The 15,938-nt window shown below is 40.7% G+C and overlaps 1 protein-coding gene across 1 annotated transcript; it reads left to right on the top strand.

The window, feature by feature from the left end:
- Nucleotides 1-427: 427 nt before the first annotated feature.
- On the top strand, nucleotides 428-15,755 carry arcn1a (archain 1a). Its single transcript, NM_001164069.2, is given in 10 exon segments — nucleotides 428-563; nucleotides 4,766-5,029; nucleotides 5,304-5,483; nucleotides 5,706-5,908; nucleotides 6,111-6,272; nucleotides 6,516-6,681; nucleotides 7,370-7,517; nucleotides 13,566-13,674; nucleotides 13,834-14,038; nucleotides 14,247-15,755. Coding segments are annotated over 10 exon segments (1,530 nt in total). The 5' UTR covers nucleotides 428-560; the 3' UTR covers nucleotides 14,337-15,755.
- The last annotated feature ends 183 nt before the right edge of the window (nucleotides 15,756-15,938 follow it).

Here is a 15,938-nt window from a genome sequence, read left to right as displayed (position 1 = left end):
GGACCAGACCCAGCTACATTGCTGTCTATGGGAGACCCACCCCGTTAAGTAGACCGGAACTGATCATTTTTTTCAATGGTAAACGTCTTGAGAGGACTATCTTCATTTATCCACCATCATTGACCCTATCTTCCACATGTTCCTTTTCTCGTCGCTGCCTTTTCTGGTCGTCATTAGTTACCACAGCCACAAAGTCATAAACCCGGCCCATTTATACACTTTCTCTTCTTAAAATCCGATTTGAAACCTAACTTTGATCATAATCACACTGCTAAATGTGTCTAACCTTAAAGTAAGACCAAAAAGCGATTTAGTGTTATCATGAATCTTTACGACATAGCCCATTTGTCTTTGTGGCTGTGGTAACTAAGTGATAACCCTTTTACCTTGCTGACGAGCTCTTTCCGGTGGAGACGTGGCTAGAGGTCCTTCCATATTGAGACAGTAAATCAAACAGACGCAAGTTTCACTCCGCATAAATATTATAGTTTAGACACTAATACGTGGTATTACATTACAGAAACGGCACACGGATTTGTAGCACAAGGGATAACAACAAAATGGTGAGCTATGAAATGTAATTGATCTACTGTATTTAGCTATCTGTCTTGTTCCGCTTGACTGTGAACATTGCATTTGCTGATAGCTAACAATCTAGCAAATTAACATAGCTAATTTTGCTGCGTATGCAGGCAAATATACTCCCCTTTAGTATATATTGGGCTTTATATCATTAGCAAGCTATCAATAGCGCTTTCAAGCGCCATCTCGTCGATTAACGCCAGCTCAGCTAACGTCAGCTAGTTAGCCTTTGCGTCTGTTTTCTATCAGCAGGCCTAGGTAGCTAATGTTATATTGGCTGTTAATTGTAAGTCATTTAACTGATATTGGTTAGATGGCAGAGTTTACAAAATAGCCACTCTGTAAATGACTGGTGAAAAGTCTAGATTCCCTAGTATGTCTCGAGTTTAAATTGAGGATCCCAGCTTCTATACCAAGCTTGCCAAGTTGATAGCTGTGTGAAGCTAGCCACAATATTGGAATAGTCCATGCTATCCTGGATCCTTGGGACGCCTACCCCGTTGAAGTTGACATGTTAAAATGGTAAGGGTTAGGTGGAACCAGTACCTGAGCTTGAGGAGACGATGAATATGACGATCTCTGACGCCAAGGATCCTTAAATTCCCAACATTAGCCAGCTCTGCAAATGTTGTCAAAAACCGAACGGTACTTTACTATACATATTTAATTTAACCTTTATTTAACTAGACAAGTCAGTTAAGAACAAATTCTTATTTACAATGACGGCCTGGGAACAGTAGGTTAACTGCCTTGTGCAGTGGCAGAACGACAGATTTTTACCTTGTCGGCTCGGGGATTCGATTATAGCAACCTAGCCCAACCCTCTAACTACTAAACACAGCCCCGAATTATTGCCGTTATGAACGGTATGTACAAAAAAAGGTCTAAATAAAAATCAATGATTTTTCGGGATACTGTAGCGCTGCCGAAGGTGGTTAAAGCTATTTTATTTAACCAGGCAAGTCAGTTAAGAATACATTCTTATTTACAGTGATGACCCTGGGCCAATTTTGCGCCTCCCTATGGGACTCCCAATCATCATGGTCGGTTGCCTGGAATCGACCCAGGGTCTGTAGTGACGCCTCTAGCGCTGAGATGCAGTGCCTTATACCGCTGCACCCCCCCATTAAAAAAATAATAATAATGCTAAAAAAGGTTGGAATGTTAGATCATTTACAAGGATTACAAGAATTAATTAATTTCGCAAACAATTTTAAAAAACGTGTCCCACTGGATTTATTAGACTGCATAATTGCATTGGGGGTGTACATATATTCAATGTACAGCGTTTGCTACGGAGTGTGCACCCATGATACAGGATATCAGCTAGAGAACGACCAATATAGATTGTTTTAGGGCCGCTACCGATATTTGGGCGCCAAGGAGGTTGATGGATGATATTTTGTCATTAAATTTTTTTTTACCAACATTTACCAGTCTTAACTACATAATGTCGGTGGTAATTTTATTTCAATCATTAATCTCTTGACCCCAATTAGTTGACTGGTCTATTGTTTGGTCGATAGGCTGTTGGTCGACCGGGTTTTTTAAAAGTCGAGCAGTAGCAGATATTTATTTATTTATATTTTAACTTTTGACTGGTACTATGTATGTATGTATGTATGTATGTATGTGTGTACATACTTATTCCAGGGTTTTTTATTTTTTACAATTTTCAACATTGTAGAATAACAGTGAAGAAATTAAAACTATGAAATAACACATGGAATCATGTAGTAACCAAAAACATGTTAAACAAATCAAAATATATTTGCAATTCAACAAAGTAGCCACCTTTTGCCTTGATGACAGCTTTGCACACTCTTGGCATTCTCTCAATTCTCTCATGAGGTACTCACTTGGAATGCATTTCAGTTAACAGGAGTGCCTTGTTAATTTGTTGAATTTCTTAATGCTTTTAGACAATCAGTTGTGTTGACAAGGTAGGGGTTGTATATAGAAGATAGTCCATATCATGGCAAGAACAGCTCAAATATGCAAAGATAAATGACGGTCATCATTACTTTAAGACATGAAGGTCAGTCAATCTGGAAAATTGCAAGAACTTTGAAAATTTCTTCAAGTACAGTCGCAAAAACGGTCAAGAACTGTGATGAAACGGGCTCTCATGAGGACCGCCACAGGAAAGGAAGACCCAGAATAACCTCTGCTGCAGAGGATAAGTTCATTAGTTACCAGCGTCAGAAGTTTTCACCCAAATAAATGCTTCAGAGTTAAAGTAACAGACACATCTATCTCAACATCAGCTGTTCAGAGGAGACTGTGTGAATCAGGCCTTAAGGGTTTGTAAGTATTTGGTACATTTGCGTTTTCTCCTGTAACTGTTTTAAAGTCACCATTAGCCTCATGGGGAAATCATTGAGCATATTTTTTTTCCTCTCCGGAAACCAAATTAGGAAGGACACCTGTATCTTTGTAGTGATTGGATGTATTGATGCACCATCCAAAGTGTAATTAATAACTTCAATGTCTGCTTTTTTAAAATTTGTAGCCATCTACATTTGTGAGGCAAAGGAAAACCTCCCTGGTCTTTGTGGTTGAATCTCTGTTTTGAAATTCACTGCTCAACTGAGGGACCATTTTTATAGATAATTAATTGAATGTTGGGTACAGAGATGAGGTAGTCCTAAAAAATCATGTTAAACACTAATATTGCGCAAGGTCCATGCAACGTATGTGACTTGTTAAGCACATTTGTACTCCTTATTTAGGCTTGCTATTACAAAGGGTTTGAATACTTATTGACTCAAAAAAATTGAAAACCCGGAATTCCACTTTGACATTATGGGGTGTATTGTGTGTGGCTGTTTACCAAAAAACCTCAATGTTATCCATTTTTTAAATTCACCTTGTAACACAATAAAATGTGGAAAAAGTCAAGGGCTGTGAATACCTCCTGAAGGCACTGTACATCCAAACATTTCAGGCCAACTGAAGTGTCTAGTAAGGGCTGTTTGGAATTTAGCAATAGACTTGAGTTGACACTCATTGACACCTTTTCCATGATCAAACAGTTATGGAGTCATAGACTTCCTTATATAACAAGAGAGAGACAGGTTGGTTGATTTTTAGATTAGGCCTAGTAATTGGTAGTGTGGCTGAACTTTCCCAAATGTATTTAAATACATTAAATCAAATTCAGGCCACAGACAAACACTTACTGTCAGAATTAATTTAGGCTATTTTACAAGTAACAAAAACCTTAAGTCAACTTCTTGGTGTTCTGTTTCCAGTCACACTAAAGGAAACTGAGACGATGTTTGTGCGTGTGGTCAACTGTATTTGCGCGTGTGGTTCATTGTGTTAGTATTAGCCTACCTCTGAAAAAGATGACTGAAAACATAAAACCAAGGTAACACAATGTGCTCATTTAACTGAATCTTTGAGGTTGAATGAAAATAACATTTGTTTTTCTCTCAGGACTTAAAGAGCAGCTACTGCTATGTTACCTAACCAGGATATTTTTGCCCCTTATGGTGTTGATGTTCATTAATTCAAGACATCTCATGTGTCTTGTTAGAAGTGACCACTGTGATAGCTGACTTCAAAAGCCGTACACCGAGTGTACTAAACATTAGGAATATGACACTGACAAGGTGAAAGCTATGATCTCTTATTGATGTCACCTGTGAAATCTACTTCAATCAGTGTAGATTAAGGGAAGGAGACAGGTTAAAAAAATGATTTTGAAGACTTGTGACATTGAGGATTATGTATGTGTGCCATTCAGAGGGTGAATGGGCAAGACAAAATATTGAAGTGCCTTTGAACGGGATAAGGTAGTAGGTGCCAGGTGCACGGGTTTGTGTCAAGAACTGCAACGCTCAACAGTTTCCCGTGTCTATCAAGAATGGTCCACCACCCAAAGGACATCCAGCCAACTTGACACAACTGTGGAAAGCATTGGAGTCAACATGGGCCAGCATCCCTGTGGGACACTAGCGGAACTTGTAGTCATGCCCTGACGAATGGAGGCTGTTCTCGTGCAAAAGGGGGAACAACTGAATATGGTGTTCCTAATGTTTTGTACACTCAGTGTATATTGTAATATTAGCTGAATAGGAGCAACACTTGAATATTTTGTCTACACGTCTTGAATCTTATCCATGCATGGACTCAATCATTGCTATTCTGTAACTATGGCCTCTTCCTCTTGTCCCAGGTGCTGTTGGCAGCAGCGGTGTGCACCAAGGCGGGCAAGGCCATCGTGTCGCGGCAGTTTGTGGAGATGACCCGGACTCGCGTGGAGGGCCTGCTGGCCGCCTTCCCCAAGCTGATGAACACTGGCAAGCAGCACACGTTTGTGGAGACTGAGAGCGTGCGCTACGTTTACCAGCCCTTGGAGAAGCTCTACATGGTGCTGGTCACCACCAAGAACAGCAACATCCTAGAGGACCTGGAGACACTACGCCTCTTCTCACGCGTGGTATGACATACTCTCACAGATGCCCTGTTCACACGCACGCACCTTCACAAATATCCTCAGTCGCCGACTCACACATGGTCTCACCCACACATACTTCTAGAAGTGGCAGAGGACACACATGTAAACAGTGTTTGTTACGCGTAGCCCAAAAACAGTTTTTTTTTCCCAGTTTGGCAGAGCCAATACAAAGTTTGCCGCTGAGTAAAAGTATCAGTAGGAATTTGTGATGAGTTGAGCATGGATGACTAAATGACCAAATATATTTCTTCCTTAGATCCCAGAGTACTGTCGGGTGCTGGAGGAAGGGGAGGTCTCGGAACACTGTTTTGACCTGATCTTTGCCTTTGATGAGATCGTGGCGCTGGGCTACAGGGAGAATGTCAACCTGGCCCAGATCAGAACATTCACAGAGATGGACTCTCACGAGGAGAAGGTGTTCCGCGCCGTCCGAGAGGTGAAAAGAGAGCAGCAGCAGAACTAATGAACATATTTACATTACGTTATTACTGATTCTAACAGTCTGAATGAAGGGGAGCAGCAGAACTGAACATCATTACATTATTATTGTAATGTAGCTGAATTGCTAAATCCAACACTAGTCTGAATGAAGGGGTTTTGGTTCAAAAGACATTCATGTTTTATTCTGAAAGTCTCCTTTGTTCTCTCTCCATCTTAGACCCAGGAGCGAGAGGCTAAGGCAGAAATGAGGAGAAAGGCGAAGGAGCTGCAACAGGCCAGGCGGGACGCGGACCGTTCAGGGAAGAAGTCTCCAGGGTTCTCCGGCGGGTTCGGCAGCATGTCCAGCAGCAGCAACGCTACCATCATCACAGACACCCTCATGGAGCCAGAGAAACCCAAGGCCTCACCTGTCCCTGCCAGGTACTACCCTCGGTATATTAGGATTTTGAGGTGTTTTGATTGTTATGATGAATGTATCCTGTGTTCTATGTGTAAGACGTATTTGTTAGTATATTTCTTGGTTGGTTATGCTCAATGACATTTGTGAAACTTGTTTTGTCATGTATTTTTAATATTGCAGAAAGTTAGGCCTATGCCTCATGAGCTATGTATTCCTCCGTAGGGCTAGTGGTCCCAGTAAGGCCCTGAAGCTGAGTGCCAGAGGGAAGGAGGTAGATGACTTTGTGGACAAGCTCAAGTCTGAGGGACAAGTCATCATGCCCAGCTCAGGGAAGAGGCCCTCCGAGGCATCCAAAGCCCTGCCTCCACCAGTTAACACAGAGAGGTAGGTTTACCAGGTTTTATATTTTATATATCCCACTGATTACAGGCAGTGTGTTTGAGGAATCAGTTTGCACAAGGCGAGGCACAGAATCGCTCATCTTGATCCCATAATGCAGAGTTATTTGGGATGCAAAGTGATTGTAGGTCAGTGATTCTACACAGTCCAGACTGCAATGTAGTTGGACTCAAACACCTGCAGGTTGATATGTTCAATTGTATCTTACCTCTGCCCCCTGGTTCCCAGTGTGCACCTGCGTTGTGAGGAGAAAATCAGCCTGACTTGTGGGAGAGATGGAGGGCTACAGAACCTGGAGGTCCTGGGTATGATCACCCTCCGAGTGGCCGACGACAAGAACGGACGCATTCGCCTCACCATCAACAACGGTGACAAGAAGGGAGTCCAGCTGCAGGTAGGTTCCAAACAAATACATCATTCATTCCAAAGGGGGAAAGGTTCTCTACCTCAACACAACAGATATATATGTCAAGGCATTCATGGATTTGGCCTGTTTAAATCAAGATTCAAAATGGCACACAACCACAGTTGTATTTGCTTTTGGTGCAGCATGATGCCATGGGAATTTTAACAATGTGTTTTGAAAATACTTTTTATATATATTTTTTTACCCCCTTTTCTCCCCAATTTCGTAGTATCCAATTGTTAGTAGTTACTGTCTTGTCTCATCGCTACAACTCCCGTACAGGCTCGGGAGAGACGAAGGTCGAGAGCCATGCGTCCTCCGAAACACAACCCAACCAAGCCGCACTGCTTCTTAACACAGCGCGCATCCAACACGGAAGCCAGCCGCACCAATGTGTCGGAGGAAACACCGTGCACCTAGCGACCTGGTCAGCGTGCACTGCGCCCGGCCCGCCACAGGAGTCGCTAGTGCGCGATGAGACAAGGATATCCCTACCGGCCAAACTCTCCCTAACCCGGGCGACGCTAGGCCAATTGTGTGTCGCCCCATGGACCTCCCGGTCTCGGCCGGCTGCGACAGAACCTGGGCTCGAACCCAGAGTCTCTGGTGACACAGCTAGCATTGCAAGCCATTAACAATGTGTTTCTATCAATTTTTTCCTCCCTGCTCTGTCCAGACCCACCCTAACGTGGATAAGAAGCTGTTCACCACAGACTCTGTGCTGGGCCTGAAGAACCCAGACAAGTCCTTCCCTCTGAACAATGATGTGGGCGTGCTCAAGTGGAGGCTACAGACCACAGATGAGACCCTCATACCACTAACGAGTCAGTACACTTTACTAGAGGTTTAAGTATTTCTATACTAGTGTATACTGTTTTTCCTTAGTGTTTCTCTCTCTGGAGAGCTGGAACCCATTATGTTCCAAGCATTCCAACTATTGTGTTCCAAGCATTCTAATAGGTTGTTATCAATATAGCATCACAAGGTGTAGTGCGTTAAATTGGCCTGCTAAAACAATTGACAACCGTGTCATTTTCGAGGGATTGTTAGTAAATGTTAACTATTTGGTTGTAACATCACCTCTTGAGGAGCATAGTCGCAACTACAGATTTCTGATTATTCCATGCAGTTATGCACATTTAGCTCTGTCATCAGAGTTATACAGCAAGTAATTGCATGCTTTTCATGATCAGTAAACATCAATTAGACTTCAGTGCAGCTTTTGACATTATTGATCAAAGTCTGCTGTTGGAAATACGTATGTGTTTTGGCTTTACACCCCCTGCTGTAATGTGGATAAAGAGTTACTTGTCTAACAGAACACAGAGGGTGTTCTTTAATGGAAGCCTATCAAATATAATCCAGTAAGAATCAGGAATTCCCCAGGGTAGCTGTTTAGGCCCCTTGTTTTAAAAATGTTTACTAACGGCATGCCACTGACTTTGAGTAAAGCCAGAGATTCTATGTATATATACACGACAGCGACTGAAATGACTGCAGCACTCAACAAAGAGCTTGCAGTTAGATTCAGAGTGGGTGGCAAGGAATGTTAGCCCTAAATATTTCTAAAACTAAAAGCATTGTATTTAGAACAAAACACTCACTAAACCCTAAACCTCAACTAAATCTTGTAATAAATCATGTGGAAATTGAGATGACTGAACTGCTTGGAGTAACACTAGATTGTAAACTGTCATGGTCGAAACATATTGATGCAGTAGTAGCTAAAATGGGGAGAAGTCTGTCTGTAGTGAAGTGATGCTCTGCCTTAACAACACTATCAGTCGTGTGGTCAGGTGCCACAAAAAAGGACTTAGGAAAATTGAAAATGGCTCAGAACAGGGCAGCACGGCTGGCCCCTGGATGTACACAGAAAGGTAATATTAATAATATGCATGTCAATCTCTCATGGCTCAAAGTGGAGGATAGATTGACTTCATCACTACTTTTATTTATGAGAGGTATTGACAAGTTGAATGCACCGAGCTGTCTGTCTAAACTACTGGCACACGGCTCGGACACCCATGCATATCCCACAAGACATGCCACAAGAGGTCTTTTCACAGTCCCCAAGTCCAGAACAGACTATGGGAGGCACACAGTACTACAGAGCCATGACTACATGGAACTCTATTCCACATCAAGTAACTGACACAAGCAATACAATTAGATTTAAAAAAACACCTTATGGACACATGCGCGCATACACACACAAAATAACATACCCACTATACATACACATGGATTTAGTGGTGGAGTAGGGGCCTGAGGGCACACGGTGTGTTGTGAATGTATTGTAATGTTTTTAAAATTATATGAACTGCCTTCATTTTGCTGGACCCCAGGAAGAGTAGCTTCCTGCCTTGGCAGCAGCTAATGGGGATCCATAATAAATACAAATTGATAATGTAATTTCAGATACGTGAGGGTATAGTCATGACAGCTCTCCATCATTAGCTGGATATTTGAGTGATAGAACATTTTAAAAAGAACTGTACTTGACGAGTATGAGTGGTGTCGGTTAATTTCCAATCTTTGTGGGCTCTGCCTGTCAAGCAGCAGAAGGGAGCATTTGCCGATCTGATAATGTGTACTTTGCCAGTTACCGGTAGAAACTTTGTACCGTTGGCTAAACATAGTGGTAAGTAGACCTGATGTACTTTTTTTCTCCAACTTAACATAGGCCTAGCGAAGTTTGCTAACATTATCCCCTTTTCAACATTGTTTTTAATGTTGTTTAATCAAGAGTTCTGCTGACAGACCATGGACCACATCAATATGGCTAGTTAACAAGTTACCTTTCAGGGGATTAACTAGATGGCTATATCCAAATATTGTGTGATTTGCTTGCCATATATAGTGGTGAGGACAGTAGTTCGACTGCCAACTTTACTAGGACAATGACTTGCCGAAGTGAAGCTCTTTTCAAAGTCCTAACCTCTGGTGAAGCAAGCTGACGCATGTTGTGTGCTTAGCTAGCTAGATAACTACATGCCAAATGGATAGGCTACCCTCGTGTATCATGAAAATACATGATCAATTGATGTTTACTGATCATGAAAATCATGCAGTTATTGCTGTATAAAACTCTGATAGTTAAATGTGTAGTTCTGACTATGCTCTTCAAGAGGTTATGTTAACCAAATAGTTATGACATTTTATTTCACAATCTTGTGAAAACGGCACTTAGTTGTCAATGGGTTTAGCGGAGCAGGGGGTCTGCACCGTATTGTGACGGTTTATTGATAAAGGCCTCTTGTGTTCAAAACATTCTAAATCTTATGTTCTAGGCATTGTCAGCATTCTATTTTTAAATTGGAACTGACAGCATGTTAACTACTTTGCAGATATGAAACAAACAGACATGAAACAAACAGACAATCATTTGAGTCACAAATATGAAATTCCAAGTTTATGCTTCAAAACCAACTTTATGAAGTTTAACAAAAAAAATAGGTTATATTTGACTCAAATCCATGATGTACAGAAAGGCATTACTGGCAGAATAGATGGATACAGTTTAATGCATAATTAATATAATTCATCAATACATTTTGTGGTAGTCAAAAAAATATCTCAGGTTGTAAATCACAGCTGGCCTGGTAAATTGTTTGCTGCTGCCACCCATTCGGGATGCACTGTTTCAGTTTCAATGACTCACTATTTTGAACAAAGACGTACAACTGTAACTAAGTATGGGCATGTCAATACAATCAAACTAGCAAGGGCAATGATCACAAGTCAATCATAATGTGGCTAATAGGCTAGCGCACGTGTCAAACTCAAGGACCGCTGGCCAAATGGGACGCGTTAATCAGTCAACAGTTGAGTTTGAATGTGAATTCAGCTTCACTTGTGCTGCTTTCCTGTGTTCCGTTTACAGCGCCCCCCCCCCCCCCCCCCCCCCCCCCCCGAGGGAAAGTGTACAGACACAAGCCACTGTCCTAGCTAGGCTACTAAAATGTTGCAGTCTGGCTACATTTTGAGTGCACCGTACAGCAATGCTGCATTCAGCTGCACTGGTGATCCATGCAGTGCAAAAAAGGAAAAACATGTTTTAAGTTTAAATTAGAGGTTGGCCGATTAAGATTTTAACGCCGTTACCGATTATTGGAGGACTAAAAAAAAGCCGATACCGATTAATCGGGCGATTTTAAATTTATTATTTTTTTAAATACGTTTTTTTAATTATTATTTGTAACAATGACAATTACAACAATACTGAATGAACACTTTTATTTGAACTTATAATACATCAATGAAATCAATTTAGCCTAAAATAAATAATGAAGCATGTTCAATTTGGTTTAAATAATGCAAAAACAAAGTGTTGGAGAAGAAAGTAAAAGTGCAATATGTGCCATGTAAAAAAGCTACGTTTAAGTTCCTTGCTCAGAACATGAGAACATATGAAAGATGGTGGTTCTTTTTAACATGAGTCTTCAATATTTCATGGTAAGACGTTATAGGAATTACAGGACTATTTCTCTCTACCATTTGTATTTCATATACCTTTGACTATTGGATATGCTTATAGGCACTTTAGTATTGCCAGTGTAACAGTATAGCTTCCGTCCCTCTCCTCGCCCCTACCTGGGCTCGAACCAGGAACACATCGACAACAGCCACCCTCGTTACCCATCGATCCACAAAAGACTACTTTACGTCCTCAGAGCGAGTGACGTCACCGATTGAAACGCTATTAGCGCGCACCCCGCTAACTAGCTAGCCATTTCACATCGGTTACACCAGCCTAATCTCGGGACTTGATAGGCTTGAAGTCATAAACAGCTCAATGCTTGAATCACAGCGAAAAGCTGCTGGCAAATGCACGTAAGTGCTGTTTGAATGAATGCTTACGAGCCTGCTACTGCCTTCCACCGCTCAGACTGCTCTATCAAATATCAAATCATAGACTTAATTATAACATAACACACAGAAATATGAGCCTTAGCCGTATTTTATCTAACGGGTGGCATCCATAAGTCTAAATATTCCTGTTACATTGTACAACCGTCAATGTTATGTCATAATTACGTAAAATTCTGGCAAATTTGCTGCATATACCCTGACTCTGCGTGCAATGAACGCAAGAGAAGTGACATAATTTCCCTAGTTTAATATTGCCTGCTAACCTGGATTTCTTTTAACTAAATATGCAGGCTTAAAAAAATATACTGTATTGATGTATTGATTTTAAGAAAGGCATTGATGTTTATGGTTAGGTACATTCGTGCAACGAATGCGCTTTTGTTGAATCATCCCCAGTTTGGCAAAGTTGGCTGTCTTTGTTAGGAAGGAATAGTCTTCACACAGTTCGCAACGAGCCAGGCAGCCCAAACTGCTGCATATACCCTGACTCTGTTGCACAGAACGCAAGAGAAAAATAAGAGAAAATAAATTCATGTTAGCAGGCAATATGAACTAAATATGCAGGTTTAAAAATGAATACTTCTCTATTGATTTTAAGAAAGGTGTTGATGTTCATGTTTAGGTACACATTGGTGCAACGACAGTGCTTTTTTCGCGAATGCGCTTGTTAAATCACCCGTTTGGCGAAGTAGGCTATGATTCAATGATAAATCGATTATATGCAACGCAGGACAAGCTAAATAAACTAGTAATATCATCATCCATGTGTAGTTAACTAGTGATTTATGTTAAGATTGTTTTTTATAAGATATGTTTAATGTTAGCTAGCACCTTACCTTGGCTCCTTGCTGCACTCGCATAACAGGTAGTCAGCTAGCCACGCAGTCTCCTCGTGGAGTGCAATGTAATCGGCCATGATAGGTGTCCAATTTTTATGAAAACTTGAAATCGGTCGACCTCTAGTTTAAATGTAACAACAACCTTCAGCTATGTTTTTGTTATCTGACTTTTTGATTAGGATCACAGCATATAATGCACATCTGCAAGCATAGCAGCAAAGGCTGGACAAATATTATTTAACTCTTGTTTGAATGTTAAAATGCTACATACAGCATCCTATGTACATTAGTGGACATTATAAAAGGCCATGTTTTATCTAATAAAACCATGGCCAGTTTGGGTCGCAGTTGCATGTTTTCTTTTTTTTTGTCTGGCTTGTGAAGTCAGAAGTTTACATACACCTTAGCCAAATACATTTAAACCTAGTTTTTCACTACACCTGACACTTAATCCTGGAAAAAATTCCCTGTCTTAGATCAGGTTAGGATCACCACTTTATTTTAAGAATGTGAAATGTCAGAATAATAGTATAGAGTGATTTATATCAGCTTTTATTTCTTTCATCACATTCCCAGTGGGCCAGAAGTTTACATGCACTCAATTAGTATTTGGTAGCGTTGTCTTTAAATTGTTTAACTTTGGTCAAATGTTTCGGGTAGCCTTCCACAAGCTTCCCAAAATTAGTTGGGTGAATTTTGGCCCATTCCTCCTGACATAGCTGGTGTAACTGAGTCAGGTTTGTAGGCCTCCTTGCTTGCACACACTTTTTCAGTTCTGCCCACAAATGTTCTATAGGATTGAGTTCGGGGCTTTGTGATGGCCTCTCCAATACTTTGACTTTGTTGTCCTTAAGCCATTTTGCGACAACTTTGGAATTATGCTTGGGGTAATTGTCCACTTGGAAGACCCATTTGCGACCAAGCTTTAACTTCCTGACTGATGTCTTTTCCAAAATGCCTTACTATATGTCATTCCCAAGCATTCTATGATTTTGTGAAAATGACCATTTCTAAGTGCTCACTTGTCAGAAAATGTCAAAAAAATAAATATATCTTCCTAGGGGTGTATATGAATAGATTTTAATAAGATTGAATGTAGCTAAAATGCTGTCAGTTCCGCTTTAAGTATTCTATCTGTTGTGTTCTTCTACTTCTCCCCAGTAAACTGCTGGCCCTCTGAGAGTGCCACTGGCTGTGATGTCAACATAGAGTACGAGCTTCAGGAAGAAGCACTTGAACTGAATGATGTAGTCATCTCTATTCCCATCCCGTAAGTAAATCGCTCTGAAGCACCTCTGAGATCCCATTTCTCGTTTTATCTTTTCCATTCTATACAATGGATTCCGTATTAATTTCCAGTACTAGGGTCTTAGACACTGTTGCAGTCTGTCATTGGAGTTTAATTTCATATGTTTATCTGTCCCTGCAGGTCAGGTGTGGGTGCACCTGTGATTGGTGACCTGGACGGAGAGTATCGCCATGACAGCCGGCGGAACGTTCTAGAGTGGTGTTTACCCGTGGTGGACGTCAACAACAAGACAGGAAGTCTGGAGTTCAGCGTGGCAGGCCAGCCCAATGATTTCTTCCCTGTCAACGTCTCCTTCGTCTCCAAAGGAAACTACTGTGACATAACGGTCAGTGTTTTTTTATTTATTTATTATATTTCACTTTTATTTCACAAGGTGAGTCAATTAAAAACAAATTCTTATTTACAATGACAGCCTGTAAGTCTGTTTAGCAGTTTGCGAGACCATGTACATCTCCATTTATTGTGTTAACCTAATGGTATTTGGATTTTATTTCCATTGTGACGATGTGTAATGACTCCTGTTCCGCCTCCAGGTGGCCAAAGTGTCCCAGGTAGATGGAGAGGTTCCAGTGAGGTTCTCCTCAGAGACATCGTTCCTGGTCGACAAGTATGAAATACTGTAATATATTCACATACAGTATTACCAACAAACATCAAGATCAGTGGATTGACATATGAAAAAATGAAACAAAATGAAAGTGAGAAGTGGACTTGAAACCCTTTTCAAAAAGAAAAACCCTTCCCACCATGCTTGCCAGCATTTAGTGTCTTTGTACATTTTTACCAGAAATCTATCAACTGATCGGCCTATAGCTGTATGTATAAAGCACCGCTCAATGCACCTGCAAGAAGGAATGGTAAAGTCAAACAGGACAACGTTAGATAACTGTATCCGGGTTAGGTTGGGTGGACCTGGGGGGTGATGACATCTGGGGTGGGCTTTGTGAATGACCCTCTCATTGGCCCAGTTTGTATCAAATCCATTGACAGACAGATTCTGTGAACTATTGGCTAATAGTTTTACAGATATGTCGTAATCATGTACGGAAATACTCTTTCATTACACATACTCCAATACAAACAGGCTTGCGGTCCATGGTATAACACTACAACCACTCTTTGCTTTGGCAAGAAGTACCATATTTTGTGATTGGTACTGAACTGATCTGAACTGCCTGTCTCCCACAAGGCTAAATCTTAGCTAAAATTATTAAGATTGCATGTTTTATAGTTTAGCTTTGCTCGAGATTGAAAGACCTCATTATTAAATAATTTATTTTTCATTACACTGATCTGTCTACAGGCTAGTTAATGTAATGGCATATTTTGTTTGTGATATTCTATCAAATCAAATGCATGGAGTAATTCAATGCTGAAATAAGTTTTTGTACCAGACCAGTACAACTCAAGCACAGTAGTTGTATGTACTTTTTGCAATGGCGGGAGGTCATTCAAAGAAAAAGTCCTGTCTGAGATTTCAACTGTTTTGAGTCTACTTATAAAATGGAAATGATCTATCCAAGAACCATGACCTTCTAACACTCCAAACATCAAACCTTTTTATATGTCAATTATCAGATGCTTTTATCCTAAGCGTCTTGGAGTACAGTGAGTGCTTACATATTATAACATACGTAACCCCGATGGGAATCGAACCCACAACACATGCTCTTATCAACTGTGCCACGGGAGAACCCTGTCCATCAACACCACCCACAGTCCAACCTCAAACCAGCCCCGTTACAATAAGCCCCCATGGTTATTATGTATGTATGAATGAATGTCAGGGCTCTTCTTGTTTCAGAGTGTATCTATATAGATGGCCATATTCACCTTGACTTTGCTTATGAAATACAATTGAGAGAGGGAGAAGTTAAATAATATTTGTCTTTGTTGGATTTTTTTTCTTTTGAAATTCTGAATTGTATGGGATTCAGATTGGCAGTGAATCAGACTTTTGTAACCCTATAGAATAATGATCATGGGTAATTAACATTCCAATGTAAACATGAAAAAGATTAAAGTGTATTATAAACTCTGAAGAGGGTCTTTTTATAATGAAGTATTTTCAGAATCATGCGCTTTACCAAGGTTACTTGTCGTCATTTCAATAATCAGTCTTATCTAGTGACTGCATATAGAAAATGGTTTCCACAATCAAAGTGTGTTTTGAGTAGTGATAGATGTGGTACTATGTTCTGTGACTACTAGAGTAGTGACAGCAC

The sequence above is a fragment of the Oncorhynchus mykiss genome, chromosome 10, assembly GCF_013265735.2.
Source record: "Oncorhynchus mykiss isolate Arlee chromosome 10, USDA_OmykA_1.1, whole genome shotgun sequence".
Taxonomy (NCBI): domain Eukaryota; kingdom Metazoa; phylum Chordata; class Actinopteri; order Salmoniformes; family Salmonidae; genus Oncorhynchus; species Oncorhynchus mykiss.
This window is presented reverse-complemented; position numbering and strand designations above follow the sequence as displayed.